The sequence below is a fragment of the Corvus cornix genome, chromosome 7 (assembly GCF_000738735.6).
Source record: "Corvus cornix cornix isolate S_Up_H32 chromosome 7, ASM73873v5, whole genome shotgun sequence".
NCBI lineage: Eukaryota > Metazoa > Chordata > Aves > Passeriformes > Corvidae > Corvus > Corvus cornix.
In genome coordinates this window covers 20472775-20487300 of record NC_046337.1, presented here as the reverse complement: position 1 = coordinate 20487300, position 14526 = coordinate 20472775, and the positions used below count along the sequence as shown (strand labels likewise).

The 14526-nt window shown below is 39.2% G+C and overlaps 1 protein-coding gene across 6 annotated transcripts in view; it reads right to left on the bottom strand.

The window, feature by feature from the left end:
• The window catches only part of DYNC1I2 (dynein cytoplasmic 1 intermediate chain 2), a 28825-nt gene extending 15399 nt beyond the window's left edge, over positions 1 to 13426 (bottom strand). The window contains exons 1-6 of one of the 6 annotated variants that reach the window (XM_039555178.1): positions 13307 to 13426; positions 11414 to 11531; positions 9944 to 10058; positions 6622 to 6766; positions 2487 to 2546; positions 1196 to 1311 (exon numbers count right to left, since the gene is read on the bottom strand). In XM_039555178.1, coding sequence (XP_039411112.1) covers positions 1196 to 1311; positions 2487 to 2546; positions 6622 to 6766; positions 9944 to 10058; positions 11414 to 11521 — 544 coding nt within the window. In that variant the 5' untranslated portion in view covers positions 11522 to 11531; positions 13307 to 13426. Of the gene's footprint in view, positions 1 to 1195; positions 1312 to 2486; positions 2547 to 6621; positions 6767 to 9943; positions 10059 to 11413; positions 11532 to 12884; positions 13087 to 13140; positions 13243 to 13306 lie in introns of those variants that run through there. The other 5 variants (XM_039555177.1, XM_039555179.1, XM_010406787.4 and 2 more) reach the window with 5 other exon arrangements.
• Positions 13427 to 14526: the final 1100 nt, after the last annotated feature.

Here is a 14526-nt window from a genome sequence, read left to right as displayed (position 1 = left end):
GGACCTTAAAGACCATCTAGCTCCAACCCCCCTGCCATGGGCAGGGACGCCTTCCACCAGGTCAGACTGCTCAAAGCCCCATCCAACCTGGCCTCGAACACATGCAGGGATGGGGCAACCACAGTTTTTCTGGGCAACCTGTTCCAGTGCCTCACCACCCACACAGTAAAGAATTTCCTCCCGATTTCTAATCTAATCTCTTCCAGTTTAAAGCCATTACCCCTTGTCCAGTCACCACGTGCCCTTGCTCAAGGTCCCTCTCCAGAGCTGGATGCAGCACTCCAGGAGCAGAGTAGTGGGGCAGAATCACCTCCCTTGACCTGCTGGCCATGCTGCTGAGGATGCAGCCCAGGGTATGTTTGGCTTTCTTTTGGGCTACTTCTTGAGCTTGTCCAGGTCCCTCTGGGTGGCATCCCATCCCTCAGGCATGTCAACTGCCCCACTCAGCTTGGTGTCACCTGCAGGCATGCTGAGGGTGCCCTTGACCCCTCTGTATGTCAGTGATGAAGATAATAAATAACACTGGTCCCAATATGAACCCCTGAGGGACATCACTTGTCACTGATGTATACCAGGACTCTGAGCCATTGACCTCTGCATGCAACCATTCAACCAATTCCTTATCCACCTAAGAGTCTACTCAGCAAATCCATCTCCGTCCAATTGAGAGAGGATGTTGGGGGTGATCATGTCAAAGGCCTTAGAGAAATCCAAACAGACATGTAACACTTCCCTTGTCCACTGGTATAGTGACTCCATTGTAGAAGGCCACTGGGTTGGTCAGGCAGGAGTTGCCCTTGTTGAAGCCATGCCAATTGCCTCAAATCACCTCCCTGTTCTCCATGTGCCAACTTGTGTGTGGATTCTCAAATGTCATAAACGCAAAATATATCCCATTTATTTATCAGGTGTCAGCTAATTAAGCAACTCGGTGTTTCATCTGAACATTTACTAGGAGTGTGAAAATACCACATATTAGTAGCAAGAGTGATGTTAAAAGAGATGCAGAATAACAGTAACAGTTAAGTAAAACCTATAAAAAATTAGTAATACAATTCATATAAATTATCTCACATATCAACCTTCATTTACCTTATTAAGTTTCAAGATCACAAGTCCTAGTTCTAATTCAGCCAGTCATCATTACACTAAAAGAAACAAAAAATAACTCAATAGTAATAAATTAACCATTCACCTTCCTTGGGCTGAGTCATAACAGGTGTTTGCGTCTCCTTTGTGTAGGTAACAATTTCTCGAGGAGGAAAGTCAACTTGTGTAATTTTGGCCATTCCAAGTTTAACAGGTCCACGTCTAAATAAAATTAATTTAAAAATCAGAAAAAAACCATTTAATTTTATTAGTTCACATTTTGCCTAGAATAATACCCAAGTCATATGTCACAGCACTGCTTAGTCAAACTTAAATCCAGTGGAAACTTTGAAGAAGTCACACGATTATGACTACTATTTTATCATTATTATTTAAAATCAGCAACTATTTATACATCTGTGACAAAAAGGAAGATGTGCACATATAAATATCTGGACATTAGGATATAATTTAAAATTTTTGCTCTTTGTGCTTGACCAGAATACTGCCACATACATGATACATCTGTATTATCGGGGGTACAGATCTACTCACAAGTCATGCTTGTACAGCAACAGTTCCAGGATTTTAAAGCTTGAAAAGCAACCTAGTTATGCTGAAGGAAAAATCATTTCCTAGTCTTTTAACTTTGCTGCCCTTTTTCGTCCACCTCTAAGATACTATTTAGAATGCAAAACTGCCAGGCTGACCTGGAACTCACATGGACAAATGATTTATCCATAATACATTGTTCCAGAGCACAATACTGAAAACCTTTGAGCTTTCTGACTTTATTAAAGGTAGATATAGCTAGCATCATACAACACATAATATATTCCAAAACCTGCACAACATCAATTCATTGTAGCCTCCTCTAAAACCCAACTGCAGTTATGTACTGTAGTAATACTGCAATGATGCAACAATTTACCTATTATCAGACTTAGTTTCTTATTATCCACTCCTCTCCCAAGACAAAAGCAAAGAATAACTCTTTTCGAAAGGTTTTGGTGGAATCATAATTCTTAGTACACAATACAGGTTTTAGTTAGTGCTTATAATGAGCTACAGCTTTTATAAAAATATTTGTAAGATGGGAGTTGCTCTTTTTTTAAATGCAGTCATGCTAACCTTTTTATTTTAAATAAATGACTTCTTAAAGTTTACATTTTGTCAAAGAAAGACTCAAAGAAAACAAAACTTACTTGTGTTTGTTAGAAATGAGCATCTAATATATATCAAATGATATAAAAATTTCCCATCCTAAGTCTAGGGATAGTGAATTTCTATTACTTACAAAACAGTTTCTTAACAACAACAAGTCTTAAAGGAAAAAACGCTCATACTTATTATCCATAAGCACATGAAAGAGGGAATATAAGAAATCTATGCAATACCCCAGATCGGAATCAGAGTGGAGCTGAAGAACTGATGGATCAGTATCCCAATGCAGCGTCCTGGTACCCCAGGTTGAACAATCATGCAGCATTAGCAAAAAAGGCCAGAGATTAGTGAAGCAAATATACACTATGAAATTCTAGAGTTACAGCAAGCTTATAGTTATTTCATTGTTCACAAGAAACAAGGCAATGCAACATCAGTTAAGGGAAATTCAGCAAACATTCAGTGCAATAACACATGCAGTAAATACAAAAGTTAAGAAGCAAACAGAATTCAGAGCTATTAGCAAAGAATTATTTTAAAGATTGAAAATTAAAGGTCTGCAAACAAATGTTGCCTTAATGAAAGGCAAATAAAAGTATTTTAAATACTGAAAAGAACCACTAAAAACTTTAAATTCCTTTTAAAATATGTTCAGATATGTTCAAGGTATATGAAGACAGATTTGTTAACATAACACAAACTTGCCCAGAGCAGTAAATATGTGGAGGAAACTGTCATGTTGGTGAAGGAAATGAGTCAACACATAAGCCTTTTGGTAGTGGGGCAAAAAAGCATTTCCACTGGGATAGAGAACTGCTAGAGTTTCCAAGATGTGACATTGCAGTAATTACGGGTTAAGCACTGCCTTGGGCTTGTAAGTGTCATCTGAGTTAGAGCCAACTGCATCTAAGACACTTAAAATCTCTTATAAATTGTGGGCTTTATATTAATAACACGTTTCAAAGTCATGTGGAATAACAAACAGAATGGATCCATTTCAAGTTGTACCAGAAGAAGTAGGAAGGGGGAAATCAGTATTCCCTCTACCTTCATTTTTAGCCTTCATCCCCTCTTCACAAATTTTCATGTAGTCTACTGGCTATCAGGCTTAGGCAGAATTTTAAAAACACACTTGTATGAGATTAGCAGCTTAACTTGCATGTTTTTTCAGACAGTCTCAAGATGTTATCTGCATTTTTTAAAATAACGTTTTTGAATAAAAAAATAAAGAATATGCAACATTTTACTATGGCAAGTCAATGAAAGATAGTTTTACATTTTCATCCCATACATGGTAACTTTTCTATAAAACAGGTGCAGAATTCCTAAAGTTGATCTGAAAATATACACGCAATGCCATAAAAGCTCATAAGTATGGCTGTGTCATGCATTACCTTGTTCTAGTGGAAAGTATGCATTACGACTATTAATCATTTAATTAGGATTAATTTAATTAATAATTTAATTAGGAATTACAAATCCACTGTCTTCATATATAGCCAATCAACAGCATCCACAGCAACAGCTTAATACTCAAATCTCCAAAACCTTTTAATATCTTTTGTGTATCAGAGAACACATCATTTTAGCCTAAAGTTAACTACTTTGAGCATCCTTAGTCATTAGATCTCTGCTACTTTTCTTGACTGAAGAGATTTCAGCTTAAGAGTTTAATTTGGTGCCTGAGACTTCAAGCTGGGTATTGCTCATGTGTTGTGCAATCATAAGCAAAACCAAACCACCACCCCAACCTTCATGTTGCAAGGGACACCTTATTTTTGGATACAAAAGCTGCATTACCACAATACCTGTCAAATATTTTCTCAACTTTTTCAAACGCGTTTGAGAGGAACTTGGGGAAAAGGCTATAAACATAAAAGGCTCCAACTTCTGCACCTGTTTAAGACCTAGCTGTTAATGAGATAGCTTTCCTGCTTCCAAAGCATGATTTTCACTTCCAAAAGTTGCTTCAGTGGTACCAGGGACAGTCTGTCTTTTAAAATAGTTGAAGCCAACACAGTAGTACAGGACATCCAGTTAAATATTTCTCAGAGATTCTTTTAAAATAAAGGTAACATTCTAAGATAAAATTCACCTATTGTGTATGTACCAAAATGATGCAAAATACTGTTTCTTTTGTTTATCAGTTGCTTGTTTTGCCTTAAGTTAAATGAATTTATCTACAAGATTCAATGAACCAAAGTTCCCATTCTTCCACATATGTCCAGATTTTTCTGTATCCAGGCACTTCCCTAATACTTCCTGTATCTCTAAAAATATTTTGTGGTTTTAAACTCATTCTATGAAGCATGCACCTAGCCCAAAAGTAAACCAGCTGTATGCTTTTCTACTGTAGAACTTACACTCTTGACTGAGGAAAAAAAGAGAAAGAACCAGGATCAAACCAGGAAACAAAACTCTTTACTAATGAAAATAAAGCAAGACAGATGGAAGTAACAGCAGGAGCACAGTCTGAACACTGCTCTACTGCTTACTAAAAGAGTTACTGACAAGATTCAGCATCACAGAGGCTTTATAATACATCTCATATTGGTAGGAGTCACCTGTGAAATGCCATGTATAACACCAAGGGATATACAGTCCACCTTTCATGTTCAAAATGTATGAACTTGTACTAATAAACCAGTATCTCGATACCCATTTACTGGGGAAAGGGAAGAATCCACTGGTGGGCTAGATAACAAGTAAGGGGACTCTAACAGGGACTCCATAAAGCCTTCAGTTTAGCTGTACATTCATACCCTCGTGCCTTAAAAATCACAATCCTGGGACAGATTTAGTTTTAAAGTTTGAAAATGCATGAAGCTATTAAGACTTAGGATATGGGTTTTCTCAAAGCTTCATAAGAAAATGCATGCATACAACATTGCATTACTGTGTTTGAGAACACACAATCAGAGTGCAGTGCACTGATGAGGTGGAAATAAATGTAGTACACAACATGGCATTCCATTACAGGTAAGTGGCCTATCCATACTGTTTCATACTGAATTTAAATTAGGTATGAATGGAAAGATAATATTTTCTTTAAAAAAGTCATCATACTTCAAAAACTTGGGGTTTTTTTTCTTCTAGTGAACATAAATACATATATAAATATAAAAAATGACAATCTAATAAGCAATAATAACAATTTGAACAAATTAAAATGTGCTTGCTACTCAATTAAGGAACAATTATATTGGTTCTTAATTAACATGACAGGCAAACAAGATCATACCTGAGCATTGTTAAAAAGACATCTGGGTTCACATCTGCTGCTTGATGTATTTATTCTCTGTTTTAACTTAATGATTTCTACTTAGAAATAGGCACCATGTAACCTTTGTTCAGGTCATTAGTATCCTGGATATTTTCAGATTAAGATGCATATAGTTATGCATGCATAATCCACACGCATACAAGATGTTACTGCAGTCAGTTTAAAAGATGTTTCAAAGTGGTCTAACCATTGACTCTTTTTCAAAAACAACTACTCATACAACAATGGTAACTGATAATTGCTGCAGTTACTGTGTTTGAACTAAACTTCATCCACAATGTATACTTAAATTTATAAATTTAAACTACACGACCTTTACTTGCTGAAAATATATTGCCAGTATTAACAGGCATCTACTGCTCTTATTTGCAGACTGTGCATGAGAAACAGTAGAAAGACCCTTTGGAAGTAGTGTTTTCCCACCTTATCACCCATATTTCACCACTTGAAATATTTAACAGAAATATTTATCTGATTCTTCTTTAGAGCAGCATGTCTCAAACCACCATGCCCAAAGAAATGGTCAAACAGATGTGACAAGTACTGGCACTGAAAAAAGACCAAAACAACTGCAATTGCTCTAAGATGGAGTTATGTTTTGACAAAATAAGAGATTGCAAGTGCTGTAGTTGTGTTACACAGATGAAGTGAAATAATGAGAAATATGGTTCTGGGTAAGGGAAAAATAAAATCAGAAGTAATGCAAAGTTTATAGACAGTATCTTTTATTACATTAACTAGGTAAGGCAAAAAGGAAATAGCCTATCATCCATACCCACCCTCCTTTAGAAAAAGCCTGGGAAAAGAGCAGAAGCTAGACTTTTTGAGTTTGTTATTGTCCAAAGACATTCATTTTACTTCAAACTTGCAAGTTTAAACAACTCAACATTATTGTTGGCAACTTCAAATCAGGAAGTGTAGTTGCATTTCAAATTTTGAAGTAAAGTATTTCTGCAAAACAGTCACTCTTGACAGATTCAACACTATAACCTCATGTTATTATTTGATAATTTGATTTCTTCTAAAGCTTAATTATTCAGAATACAAGTATTGAGCAAAGGAACATGACAAGGAAAGTAACATACCTAGATCCAACAGCACCATCCCCGGAGTCCTGGCTCCCAGCCTCGCTTGGCGTACTCACAGATTTGGAAGACGGAGAGGTAGGAGGAGGGACTAAATAGTGAAACAGACAGGTATCCGCTGTTACTACTCGCAGAGGTTGCACAGCTTAGGATGTTTTCAAATTAATTTAAAATGAAGTATTAAAAAAAAAAGTGATGGCAAACAAAAAATACATGGATGAAAATGAACAGTAGAAAGAGAGGGGAAAAGACAATGTTAACAATTCATGCTGGACTTTCATGCAGTTGTTTGGCATTTATGCTTCTGGAGCATACAAAAAGACATGGAGGGGGAGACATTTAAGAGAAAATGAATTGAAAAAATATTTTTAAACTGAACTTTTGACAAATGATGACACTGATTTTCAAAGGGTAATTTCCACTGATTCATGTTACTTAAACATGGAAAAAATAGTTGTTAACACAGCTCTGGCATTAGTCTTTCTTAAAGATTAGACAATGAATGTCTGTAACTGGCAATGTTATTTCAAAATATAGAATCACCAAAGCGTGGACCAAAAAAAATGGCTTTGTCATAAAACATCCTGTTATTTTTGTTCTAGTTTGAATCAAATCAACATAAATCTTGTGTATTACAAAGTTTCTAGTGTTAGGTCTTGAAAATAACTTTTTTTTTGCTTGACAGTAAACAGTCACTGTATTTAAACTTCTTAAGTGTCAGTTCATTTTCTGCATGTAGATGAAGACTGCATTTACCATTTAAAAAGTAACATGCTTTTTGGAAGTGATACATAGTGAATGATATCATGCAATCTGATACAAATACAAAGCTACTTTGATATTCCTTTCAACTTTTCTTTTTAGAAATAATAATTTTTGAATGAAACTTAGGGTTTAAACACAAGAATCAAGCGGTGTTTTGAAGGTCCTTATATGCTTTGTTTTTCAGCAATATGTAAAGCATTCACTGCTTAGCAACCCTTAAAAAACACTTCAATCAACTGAACACAAATTATGTATATAAACTGCTGTCTACTCTGTCAGCAGTTAAGCATAGGAGAACTCTGAATTTAGGTCTTCAGGATTTCTGCAGAATTTCTTGAAATCACAAGTATATTGTGAATTCTAAGGAATTTTTCTACCCCATCCCAAAACAGAGACATGGTTCTGACTGACAAAAATTCTCCCTTAATTTTACCAAAATAACAGCGAATTCTTCAATTTATTAAAATTTCATTCCCGCTAGGGGAGAGACCTTTTTTATAGGTCTTCAGTTGTATTTCATAAATTCACACATACACACATTTAGACGTTATACTTATGTAACTGCGGGCTTGTAAGAATATATAAATTCTTCAACTCCTCCTGACCATGTACTGGTTAACGTACACTGAAGGAGATGCCCGCAGGCCTTTGCACTGTCATTTGTGTGCATTTTCGGGACAGTGTGACATCGCGGCGCCACTCACAGGGCCCAGTGCTGGTGCTGCAGCGCTCTCTTGTGGGCAAAGCGACTCTCGAGAGACCCTTCCCAAAACTGAGGTGAGTCCCACTGAAAGACCAACAGTCTTACGAAAAGACCAGATGGAATTTCACCTACCCCAAAGGATTGAACTATAGAATCTTCTTGAAAATAATTCTGGTTCACTAACTTAAGGCTTCAAAAACATACTGACATTGATACAGTCCCTTCTCCTGTAAGAGAGAAGGGACCGTATCTCTCTCTAGCAGTTAATAGCACAGGAATTGCCTTAGGAATTAACACAGTTTTCCATGAAAGAATCTAATATCAAGCTATCCCCCTCCACTGACAGTGCAAGCACAAGCTACCTGCACACCAAGCAGCTCAGCCATGAGTTAGCATCAGTTCAGGCATACAATCACTCTATTTGCCAGCACCTAGTCAGCAGAAAAGGAGCTTGTGCCTTAGGCATGCTAACTGCAGTAGCAAGTAGGACATTTTAACTTGATTAAGGATCCATATCAGATCTGGTTATCTTGAAAGGAAACAGAATGAATTCCCTGAGTACATTGAAGGCTGTGATTAAGTAGCAGCTCAGTGGAATTAAACACAACACGCAGGGGCGCGCCCCAGTCTTGCATGTCAGCACCTCCAGTTCTTCATGAACACCTACTCTAAGCATATGCATTAACTTGCTTTGAGGACTGGCTCTTCTGTGGTTTTTAGATTCTCTTCCAGATTTGAAAAAAACTAACAACCACATACATTTCCACAAAAATTTCATCAACTGCCTTAGCACAGTATCATGCAAGAGAAGTGTTCAACTATTAGTCTAGCAAAGAAAATCTGTAGTAGGTCAGAATCGATTACTTTAACAGCTGCACGCTAGTGCGAATGCAGCCAAATGGAGTCTCTTGACTATAAGAACAGTTTCAACTACCAAAAATGACTCCTGGGGCTGTTGGAATGTGAGCAGCTATAAGGGTGTTTATTCCACGTTCACTTTCGAACACTTGAGGATTATACAAAAGCAATTATGAAAATATAATCACAGATATATCTGTAAGAAATTATTATTACTTTTTATTTACAAACCCAGTTGAATAGAGCCTCACCAAGAAGCCAAACTGATAAGCTTTAAACCCCTTTGATTTCAAAGTTAGAGAGAAAAAGTAGAGTTGCATTATCATGCTCCTTGCTTTCATCTTCCATAGAGATGTGCCTATGTAAAGGCAGAAAGCAACAGCCAATATGCTAACACAGCCAAGAGCTGCACAGATACAAATTTGCACCTTGGGAAGCTAATTTTTGTATTTACTGTTGCTACTGCTTCATCAAAATCAGTCAGGTATTTGAGGTAAGAAAAACTAGAGTGTAAAAGATGTGGAAAAGAAACAAGCCAACTCCATACAAGAATATCAGCACTAAAATTTGGCATTATGGAAAAGAGTAAGGAAAAAAAATTGAGGAAAATAATGAGCAGGAAAAAAAAGGGGGGGAAAAGAAAATGCATACATGATACTTACATATGTTAACTAATATACTTCAAATAATCCACTGAGTGTAAATGGTGTTATTTTATAAAATAATGTTATGTAATGTGTACTGAAGCACATAATTTGATATTTGTAACAAATAATGCAGGACCAAACAGTATAAAACCCAGACATGTATACCCCACAAAAAGTGGCCAGAGAATTCTTATGTTAGTTATATAAATACCTCAAATCCTAACAAAAGCAAACAAACCACCACCACAAAAAAAAACCCCAACACAAAGCCCTGAAAAACACTTCACCCCCAAAAAACTAAACAAAAAACTCCCAAACATTTATTTCAAACAAATAGTAACATTCCTACCAACAGGAGACTCAGGTGTCAACCCCATGCTCTGAAGCAACGCTTCAGCTTCTCTTCTCTTCTTTTCAAGATCAGATTCTTCCTGTACTGGAAGAACTTCTTTCTTTTGGTCAGTCTAAAAATGATTCAATAATTAAGTTATAGCATTTAACATCATTTAATCTTTCATTTATTTTGAGACCCCACAGTGTTTTTTGTAATACTGAAACCTATCATCAAGTAGGTTAGATATTCAATTTCAATAAATCTGATGGTTCTTTTTAGTAGATAAAGTAAAAAGACAGGAATGACAACATTCTGAAGCTTTGGTACTGTCTTTGAAGGACATATATAAACATGCAAAAAGTGTCTGCTTATTTGCCAAAATGACTAACACTTCATAAAATTAAGAGTACCTTTTTTACACGAAACACTGTAAAATGCAAACGGTGAAAAAAACATCCTGTACCTGTGCATAAAATTATTTTAGAGACAGTCATATGATAAATATTTTAAAATTACAATAACTGTATCAAAAGAAAGTAGTTTTAAGTTGTGTTATCTGCTACATAGAAAAAAGTAAACCCCCACCCCCTTTCATTTAGAAATAATGCAAGCTCTATTGCAAGAGATGCTGAATACTCCATATCTTTCTACCCTTAGTTAACTGCTTTTTAAAAAGCAATTCTGGCAATACATTGTTAAAAGATCATTAGGAAATAATTTGAGCTATTTCCTTCTCCTTTTTGTCTGAATCATGTAGTTGGCAACTGCCCAGTCTTCAGTTATATGCTGATTTAGAACACCAACTACATCATAACCAAAACACAGAGAAGTAATGAAAAAGTACCCCAAAACATTCCAGCAAAAGTTTCTTTTATGAGGTATAATTTGCATTCAGGAGAAACAGCAATATGTCACTGATTGTCACATACTTGAGCAGCAAGAAAGCCACAAGACTGTTAACATACTAAATCTAAAACACAAGTACCGTATACATCCTGAGTGTTACTCTGGTTTTAAAGTTCAGCCTATAGATAGGTCAAATAGCAGAATAACATAGCACATTGTTTGTACAATGGTAATACTGACAGTCAGACAATTCCTATGGGTATGCTCAGAACCCTACTTCAGAAATGAGTTCTTTAAATAACAGCAATCACAACTCATTAAGCAGAGCTTTCATGCGATAGATCAGAGTGATTTGATTAATGACGTCACATGCACACAAGTAGTTCTGAACTTTATGCTAGTGTAAGATACTAATTTTTGTGGGCTTTTTTAAAATCCAACTTATCATACGGACAGTTGTAAAGAAAACAGTAGGTGTTCATATTATCAGAAAATGAAAGTGCTGCATTTGTATTAGCACCCACCACTAAAAAGACACTCCCTGAATAGGACACAGAAAATGATTATGTGAACCTACCCTTAAATTTTGGGCAAGCTACATATGCAAAGTCAATTTTCAAAGTGAAAATTATTTCTTACTTCTTTTTTCTTTCTTTCTTCCTCCTTTCTCTTCTTCTCCTCTCTGATTTGAGCTAATCGCTGCTTCTTGCGCTCCAACTCCGCCTTCAGCTCACTTTTGTCAGACATGGCTGAAACACTGATCAACAGCAATCATGTCACTGCTTGGCTTTTGTTTGGTTTTTTGTTTTGTTGTTGTTGGGTTTTTTTAAAGACAGCAGCTTTTCTTTCCAGAAGGTATCCTCAAAGAAATTACACTAGCTTACCAAAAACAGCTTACCAGAAGCCTGAGAAGTCAACAATAATTGAAAAAACCCACATTCCTATTTCTGTTTTTCTTTCACCTAACACATTTTCAATACTTAAGTAATTGATTTAAAACAAACAGACAGAACTATGACATGGTGATGGCATCCACTTCCAAGGTAGGTCTGATGCTCTTTGAAGGAACTACTGTGAAAGAAACCTTCGGCACTGAAGATGTGAGTATTTGATTTTGCCACAGGATTTCTGCAGCTACAAAGACTGTGAGACTGAAAACAGCAAGGAAAGCAGCAATGCAATATTTCTTTCACTTTTCACTTCAACAGCTAAATATTGGCATGCTACAACTTAACAGTATGTGAGCTATATATCCTTCTACAAACCCATATATGACTCAAAATAAAGATTTATTAAAACATTTAGTAGGATTACTATAAATTACAAGGCAATGTAAGTACAAGTGTAGTGGTCAAAGAAAACTGTAAAATACATGCATTATAATTTTTTTCCCGCAAAACTACTACACTGCTAATAAACTGGTGGATCGTTTAGAGACAAAAATGATACAAAAAGTTTTTTTATATAACTAACTCAAATACAAACAAGACAGTCAACAACAAAAGGTGGAAACCCTGTAACTTTAGAACTTCACAAAAAATTAGAACAGAGGTATGAAAAACTCTGTGAATGGGCTAGGTGAAGATTTCACTTTTACCGTTTTTAAGGAAAGTCAAGTCAGCAAAGAAAATGCACAAGTGGTCCTACAACAAATGAGGGAACTATAAATGCTTTTACACTAAGCTTGACAATGAGGATACAAGATGAAGCGTTAGTAATATGACTATGTGCTAATGCAAAATTAAGAATACTTTCAAGTGTTTGCACAGCACAGCTAAGCACAGAAAGGGATGCAAAATGTTGCAAGCCTCATACGTCTAATCCCATATCTTAGTAATACGTATATAGGAGTAAATGTATGTATTCCTTCATGTCATCTTTAAACATTAAAGTGCTAATAAATAAACAACCTTTTATATAAATAAATACGGTCGGTATTTTCAAATGGCATTCCCGTGTCCCTTTAGAAGAACACTAGGAAAACGGGTTGTCACACCATGGATTGCCGCCCGTCCAGAGCCGGCCCGGGGAAGCGAAGCAGCACAAACCGAGCGAACTCGAGGAGAGCGGCGCGCACCCCGCCCCGCCTGGAGCTGACCGCGCTACCAACCTGGTGCCATCAGAACCAAAGTCCCCACCCAAATCCTACAAGGGCCGTCCCGGGGAGAGCGCCCGGCAGCCCTGACAGGGTCGCACCACGCCCCGCGGCCCGGGAGAAAGCAGCACTCCCCACTAAGTGCGCCCCGGCGCGGGCCACCCCTGGCCCCACCCTGCTGCCGCGGCCTCGCTGCATAGGGCGAGGCCGAAGGAAGGCGCGTTCCCACCGGGCCGCAGCAGCGCCAGGCACGGCCCGGCTCCCTGCGCACCTGTACGCTGCTCCTGCCCGCGGTTCCTGCCCTGCGCCCGCCGCCCTCAACCCCGCGCCCCTTCCGCCGCCGCACAAAGGCGCCGACAGCTGGCAGGCGGCTCCCTACGGCAGACAACGAGGGTCAAAACAGCTCCCAAGGCGTTGCGGGATGCGCAGATACTTACGGGAACTGCGGAAGGGCACGGAGATCTGTGCAGTAAAGCACCCAATTCCCCACTCGTCCGCACCGTCAGGGCCGGAGATCGGAAAGGAATTAACACGGGGAAAGAGCGCAAAGCGACGCGGGGATGGGGCGCTTCCCGAGGCCCGGTGCCACACCCCTCCCGCGGGGCGCTGGCTGGGGAAGCCGCTTGCAGAACAACGACGACCAGTATGCAGCGCGCGCCGCTGTGTCGGTCTCGTCGCAGGCGCTCCCCGGGCGTGAGTGCGGGGCGCCCGCGCGTTGCATGATGGGAACTGTAGTCTTCCGGTGTGGGAACCCACCGGCAGTTCGGGCTCAGCGCCCGCGAGGTCCGGGCAACGAGCGCCACCGCCTGCCGTGGAGTGTGCGCGCGCATGCGCGCCGTGCCCTGCTTCGGTGGCGGTGGGGGCGCCGGGCGACCTCGCCTCACGGAGGCCTCGGCAGCGGTCCCGGGCAGGGCAGAGCGGGCTGAGGCGGGATCCGTGGGCGGGACAGCGCTTTCGCCTCTGCTTTGGCTTCCGGGCGGTGAGGGAGGATTCGCGTTAGCCCCCTCCCGCAGCCGAGCGTGAAAACGAGTCGTTTCGGTGCGGACACTGAAGGAACTGTATGGTTTTAACCGCGGGGCCCTCGTGCGGCCCGTAGCCATAATCCCTCCAGTGACCTGGGAATAAGGAGTATAAAAGCCTGATTCGATGTGAGCGTCAGGCGAGTGACAAAGTGGCCGCTGGAAATGGCGCTCTGTGCGTGTCAGCCGGTGGCGTTGGACTGCCCTGGCCACCCGGCGTTCCCATCATGAGCATTGTCCAGGAGTGGTTACACAGCTCATTTTGATACAGTTCCAAACTGGTAGCAAGTGACTTTGCTGTTCCCCACTCGTCCTAAAGTAATAAGTACATTGTCACTTGTATCCTGTGGAAACCTGTATCAAAATCCTTTACCTGTTTTTGGTAACTGCTGGGCTAGTGCTACTGACTACTATCTCAGGTCCCCCAGCCTGGTGGCCTGCCAGAACTGTGCTTACCAAAGCAGAATTACGTGGAAGATTGCTGTAGTTCAAGCGGAGTATATGTTCACAACACCCTATGAAATGAAGCTTTTTGGAGGTAGTAACTATCAAATCCAGAGCAGGTTAAATTTTCTACTATTACAGAATTGGAATAATTTATTTGCAATGACTGGATCTACAAATAGTTATGCCTGGTG